This window comes from Physella acuta, unplaced genomic scaffold (assembly GCF_028476545.2).
Source record: "Physella acuta isolate Inbredline_101_S28 unplaced genomic scaffold, ASM2847654v3 ptg002124l, whole genome shotgun sequence".
Classification (NCBI taxonomy): domain Eukaryota; kingdom Metazoa; phylum Mollusca; class Gastropoda; family Physidae; genus Physella; species Physella acuta.
The window spans coordinates 1-7506 of record NW_026733625.1 but is presented as its reverse complement, the minus strand read 5'-3'; the positions used below and the strand labels follow the sequence as shown (position 1 = coordinate 7506).

Here is a 7506-nt window from a genome sequence, read left to right as displayed (position 1 = left end):
AAGGAATTCCGGGATTTTTTTGGCCCACAATCATCCTCGGAACTTGCTTAACATATTTGCTTTGGAACTAGTCCTCGATATTGCTTCGTTGAGGAGGATATACGACTTAAAGCTGCGGACACACATCCATCCATTGCGGACACACATCCATCCATCCAGAAATAACGAGTTAATAATCGCAATTGTCCGTATGGAAATTGCGCTAAAAACCACTATAAACAAATAAAATAAACAAGATTGTCTTTAAACATTTAACGCGAAGTAACACACATTATCCTATTGAATGTGTATTATTTTCATAAAGTAATTTTCATTTTTTTCAATGTTCAATAATTCACATACCAAATGCTTCCTTTTTCCGGAAATTGATTTTTCCTCAACAGCCCTTCAATCCGAAACAAAAATAAACATGAGATTTAACAAGTACCATCAAAACTCCTGCGGTTAAATGAGGAAATCAATTTTTTCATTTCAAGAATGTTCAGGCCGGAAATTAAATGTTCTCTCTTGATTTTAACCGAACTCAGTAACATAAAAATTATAATAGAGAGGTCCATATGTGTGTGTGTGTGGGGGGGGGGGGGGGTTGTTGGAGATCGTATTTTAATCACATTAATATCCGGGCATATAATCCTGGACGACATAATTTTGTTCTCAAAAAAACTTGTCGGTGACAGCCAAAAATGGAAGAAAACGAAAGAAGCCTGTCAATCTGAGCTATTGTTGAACAATGCGCTGTAGAAAATAGACTGCCACTTAGCTTGACGGATGTGTGTAACTGTTGTCTACTTTAATTGTGTTACACAAATTAAAAACTATTTAGGAGCAGTGGCTGGTGAAAAAATGACTCGGACCTTTCTAAACTGGATAGGAGCGCTTTTCGTCAAAGTGAATAACTAAAAACTATATATATATATATATATATATATATATATATATATATATATATATATATATATATATATATATATATATATATATACATATATATATATATATATGTGTGTGTGTGTGTGTGTATGTGTGTGTATGGTATGTATGTGTGTGTGTATGTATGTTGGGAGATATAGGGGTGCCAAATTGATCGTTAACCCCGGACGCAGGAATGTGTCGCTACGCCTCTGAAAGTTTGCCTGATGTCTGAAGAGAGGGCAAGGGCCCTCGACAAAAAACTGTCCACTCACGTTCTCCGAGTCAAACTATCCGTAGAAACTTTCTCCAACTGGCGTCTATTTTTTTGACAGGTGTCACCGACGACAAACTATCTAATCTACACCAAAACATACACCTATTATTGTACCAACTCTTCCACAAACCCCTGCACCAACCCCTACACCAACCTGTACCACCATGAACCAACCCCTACACCAACCCCTACACCAACCCTATATCAACCCCTACATCAACCCCTACACAAACCCCTACATCAACCCCTACACCAACCCCTACATCAACCCCTGCAACAACCCCTGCACCAACCCCTACATCAACCCCTACACCAACCCCTACATCAACCCCTACACCAACCCCTACATCAACCCCTGCAACAACCCCTACATCAACCCCTGCACCAAGCCATGCACCAACCCCTACATCAACCCCTGCACCAACCCATGCACCAACCCCTACATCAACCCCTACACCAACCCCTACATCAACCCCTACATCAACCCCTACACCAACCCCTACATCAACCCCTGCACCAACCCATGCACCAACCCCTACATCAACCCCTACACCAACCCCTACATCAACCCCTACATCAACCCCTACACCAACCCCTACATCAACCCCTACACCAACCCCTACATCAACCCCTGCAACAACCCCTGCACCAACCCCTACATCAACCCCTACACCAACCCCTACATCAACCCCTACACCAACCCCTACATCAACCCCTACACCAACCCTATATCAACCCCTACATCAACCCCTACACCAACCCCTACATCAACCCCTACACCAACCCCTACATCAACCCCTACATCAACCCCTACACCAACCCCTACATCAACCCCTACACCAACCCCTACATCAACCCCTACACCAACCCCTACATCAACCCCTACACCAACCCTATATCAACCCCTACATCAACCCCTACACCAACCCCTACATCAACCCCTGCACCAACCCCTGCACCAACCCCTACACCAACCCCTGCACCAACCCCTACATCAACCCCTACATCAACCCTTACACCAACCCATGCACCAACCCCTACACCAACGTGTACCACAATGAACCAACCCCTACATCAACCCCTTCACCAACCCATGCACCAACCCCTACACCAACCCCTACATCAACCCCTACACCAACCCCTACATCAACCCCTACACCAACCCCTACATCAACCCCTACACCAACCCCTACACCAACCCCTACACCAAGCCCTACACTAACCCCTACACCAACCCCTACACCAACCCCTACACCAACCCCTACATCAACCCCTTCACCAACCCATGCACCAACCCATGCACCAACCCCTACATCAACCCCTACACCAACCCCTACACCAACACCTACACCAACCCCTATACCAACCCCTGCACCAACCCCTACACTAACCCCTGCACCAACCCCTACACCAACCACTACACCAACCCCTACACCAACCCCTATACCAACCCATGCACCAACCCCTACATCAACCCCTACACCAACCCCTACACCAACACCTACACCAACCCCTATACCAACCCCTGCACCAACCCCTACACTAACCCCTGCACCAACCCCTACACCAACCACTACACCAACCCCTACACCAACCCCTATACCAACCCCTGCACCAACCCCTACATCAACCCCTACTAAAGCCCTCCACCAACCCTTGCGCCCTTCCATAAATCTAATCCCTGTACCAACCCCAATACCATCCCTATCACAACTCCAACCTTTGACATTACGACAACGGTGTTCAAGAACAAAAATTTGGAAACGAAAAATAATTTCAGACATCTCTAAAAAAAAAAACAGTATCACGGGGTGTTGAGTTTACCAAAATCATAAATCAAACAAGACCAGAACTAGCAGACGACAGCGCGCGTGAGCCCTGTGAGGCGCGCGAGATTTGCAGAGGCAAGAAACGACCGGAAACATAAAGGATTTCGTGTGACAGTGTGACGGAGGGTGAGTCGTGGGGTAGAGAGTGTCACATTAGTACAGAAGTGTTGTTTAGAGAATGTCACAGTAGTACAGAAAAGTGTTGTTTAGAGAATGTCACATTAGTACAGAAGTGTTGTTTAGAGAATGTCACATTAGTACAGAAGTGTTGTTTAGAGAGTGTCACATTAGTACAGAAGTGTTGTTTAGAGAATGTCACAGTAGTACAGAAAAGTGTTGTTTAGAGAGTGTCACAGTAGTACAGAAAAGTGTTGTTTAGAGAGTGTCACATTAGTACAGAAGTGTTGTTTAGAGAGTGTCACAGTAGTACAGAAAAGTGTTGTTTAGAGAGTGTCACATTAGTACAGGAAAGTGTTGTTTAGAGAGTGTCACATTAGAACAAGTATTGTTTAGAGAGTGTCACATTAGGACAGGAAAGTGTTGTTTAGAGAGTGTCACATTAGGACAAATGTTGTTTAGAGAGTGTCACATTAGTATAAATATTGTTTAGAGAGTGTCACATTAGTACAAATATTGTTTAGAGAGTGTCACATTAGTACAAATATTGTTTAGAGAGTGTCACATTAGTACAAATATTGTTTAGAGAGTGTCACATTAGTACAAATATTGTTTAGAGAGTGTAACTGTAGAACAGAAAAGTATTGAAACAGAAATTATTGTGTAGATAGTCTAACATGTAAACATAAATTATTGTGTAGATAGTGTAAAATTTCCACAGCGATTATTGTGTAGATAGTGTAACATGTCAACAGAAATTATTGTGTAGATAGTATAAAAGTAAGAAAAAACAATTATTGTGTAGATAGAGTAACATTTTGTAAACATAAATTAATGTGTGGTGTTACCGGTAGAGGAGAAATTTATTGTGTGGTTAACTTATCTAGAACACTAAAATAATTGTGTAGATATTGTAACATTAAAAAAAATTATTGTTTATATAGTTAAACAGTTTTTAAACCTAAATTAATGTGTAGTCTAACAGTAGGATAGGAATGCATTGTTTAGTTAGCTCAGCTTTTTAAGACAAAAGTTTATTATGTGGTCAATTTAACTTTTTCACAGAAAATTATTGTTTAAATAATTTAATTTAACAGAAAGACTGAAACTTATTGTGTGCTTAGATTACCTTTAAGACGGAAAATTCTTGTGTGGTTAGTTTAACTTTTTAAGACAAAAAAATCATTGTGTGGATAGTATAATATTAAGGAAAAAAATAGTGTTTAGATAGTGCAACATAAGGAAATAAAATGGTTGTGTGGATAGTTTAACATTCCAAAAGAAATGAATGTGTAGTGTAACATTAAGAAAGAAATGTATTGTGTAGATAATGTAAAATTAGGAAACAGGGTAAGTTATTGTGTAGTTTACCATTAATATTAAGGTATTAATAGGGTATTAATTAATAGGGTTAGTTATTGCGTATTTAGTATAACATTAAAACTTTTAATGTAATATCAAGACTATAAAGGTAGTTATAATCACTAGGTCTATCGGAACTTAATATGATTCTATTATTAGTAGAATGCTTATAATTGTTGTATTTTGGGTACTCTGGGTACCTTAAAATCTTGAAACGTACACTAGAAACAAATAGACGCCATGTTTTCTTTTCAATTGGAATCATGTTCACATTAACTAAATTAAGTTCGAAAATTCATATCTTTTTCTTGCTAATGAGATTTCGAATTTTAAGTGAGACAGACCGAGACCTAAATTCCCTTTTCCAATGACAATCGGCAACTAACAGAATTGATATCGAAGAGTACACTCGACTACAACATCACCTATCAACTTGACCAAATTTAGTATTTTGTAATACATGAGATCCTTAATTGACCAACATAATCCCCCTTTTAACAGACATCACCCCACTGGTTTAAGTAATTCCAGATAAAAACAATCTCTTTATTTGAGATTTGAACTGTTCACCTACGTGTATGTAGCTTAGCGCTCTAGCTTGTAGCCACGCAGTAACAGTTTAGGTCGTCACGATTGGTTAGCCACATTCGACCAATCAAATGTCAGCTGGTCAAAGATCACGTGGGCAGTTCTCGTTATCTAGCAAACGCCGTAGGGAAAAATTGTAAGTCGATATGTATGTCGTCCAGTTGTAGTTAGACAGAATTAGGATTGATTTAAAGCGATAAAGCTAGTTTACCAACAATTTGAAAAACTTAAATTATTAGGTATAGGTTGATTTATTGGTATTTTTTTGTAACTACGCCGGAAATTAAATTCGTAATGCAGTGTATAATGTGAAACTTGGAGTGCTTGAAGCTAGAAAAAATATAGGCAAATGTAACTCAAGGAAATTATTTCCCGCGCCTTTGTAAATCCGTAACGATTTTATATCATCCATTATCTTCCTTACAGCTAGTACTTCCCTGATCTCTATGTCTTATCACAGCAATAAGACACTCACACCATGTTGAACGCCAGCGAAGACCCGCTTCATTTTGTCGGGGAACCGCTTCCAGAACATTCTCGCATCATCTTTATCATCGTCGGCGTCATCATCGTCCTTATCGGTGTGGTGGGCAACATCGTTATCGTCGTTACAGTCGTCGTCAACAAGTCCATGCACAACCCCCATCATTACCTGATCGTTAACCTGGCGTTGGCGGACCTCTCGATTACAGGTGAGTGGATCCACTCTCAGCACAGGTAGTACGACTAGCTAAATAGGCAGTTACTATAGTACAAGTAGTTTGTTTAAAGGTAACTCCATTTTTAGTGTAGGTCAGGGGTTCCCAACCTTTTTCTACTCTAGAGCACATTCTAAAATATCGGTGGGGTGGCTGGCACCACCTATTTTAAATCGACAAACTCCTTCCATAACTAGTCATTTAACATTTTCCCATAATTTATTTTCTTATTTTCTTATTATATTATAGCCATAATGTATTAATAAATAATAAACAAAACTGTTTCAAAATTATAAAATTATTTGGCATTTTTTTTCAAATTGCATACACACAGAGAAATGTATTTACAAAACGTAAATAGTGCAGTCTGGCTAGCCGCTAGACAAGTTGGGAGAAGTATCGAACATATTTAATAAACCTAGGCAGTCAAAAAAAAAAATTTAAAACTGTAACAAATGAATAAAAATAAATCATATTTTAAAATAATGTTATGAAAAAAATTATGTCTCTGTTGAATAGTGAGAGGCGGGCACATACGAATCGTTCAGCGGGCGCCATGGCGGGCACAGGGTTGGGAACCCTTGGTGTCGGTAGTTTTAATACTAGTTCTTGCAGTCCTACCATTTTTCATATCTTTACGCTATCTATATAGGTAGTTCCACCATCTATATAAGTAGTTCCACCATCTATATAGGTAGTTCCACCCAGGGGCGTAGCGAGGGGGGGGGGCGGGGAGTGCGGGACCGCACCGGGTGACACCATTTAGGGGGGTGACACCAAGGCAAAAAATAGCAAAATATATAGAGAAAAACTCGAGGGGGGGGTGCAATCGAAAGTTTGAGGGGGGGGGGTGCAAATCGAAACTTGAGGGGGGGTGCAAATCGAAAGTTTGAGGGGGGGGGGGTGCAATCGAAAATTTGAAAGTTTGTCCCTGGGAAGGGTCTCTATGCCTCTTGGGGGGGGGGGGGGGCTGACACCATTAAGTGGCCGCACCGGGTGACACCCGACCTCGCTACGCCACTGGTTCCACCATCTACACAGGTAGTTCCAGTATCTAATTAGCTAGTTCTATACAGTGCCGGCGCCAGGTTATTTAGCGCCCTGGCAAAACTTATTAAAACGCCCCGTTTCACACAAATTAATTACTAAAACATATGTATAAGAAAACAATAAATTAAAAGTGACTTATTTATCAATTACGAATTGCATACACGTTATAAGTAGACATCAAAATCAAATTTTACCTTGCATCCTTCATCTCAAAAGTTTGTACGAATTCTTTCAATTCCAGTGTGCAAGCGTAATCACATTTTTATTGAAATTGTTGCTAAGTCCACGAGTCTTTACCATTAGCCGCGCCCCCCCCCATCCCAGCCCCCACCCCTCCAAGAAAATTTTAAGTGCTCCCCCCCCCCCTTCCCCTTCCGGGAGAAAAAAGTATGAAAAAAAAACCACTCAAAAAAAAACCCCAACAGTTCTCGTAGTGTAGGGCTCTCTGCAGCCCTCCCAAGGTCAGTTCCAGAACGGAACTTACCTGTTTTAAGCTTGTCTGTCTTTGCTATCATCTGAATAAATGTAGACAAAGACCAGCAAATGCCAACACGAACTCATGTCTGTTGATTTATCAACTTGAAAAGCAAACAGTGGTGAAAGTTTGCTTTAAATAAAAATGTGTTATTTAGCATCTACGGACATGTCTGATATAAGCCGCTGAATAGATCTAGTA

General features: G+C 40.4%; 1 protein-coding gene across 1 annotated transcript; it reads left to right on the top strand.

Moving 5' to 3' along the window:
- Nucleotides 1-1350: 1350 nt before the first annotated feature.
- Nucleotides 1351-1819, top strand: LOC131932269 (circumsporozoite protein-like; the record flags this gene model as incomplete). The annotated part of the gene is made up of 1 exon (XM_059289132.1): nt 1351-1819. A coding segment is annotated over exon 1 (469 nt), but the record flags the coding sequence as incomplete, so codon positions are not given.
- Nucleotides 1820-7506: the final 5687 nt, after the last annotated feature.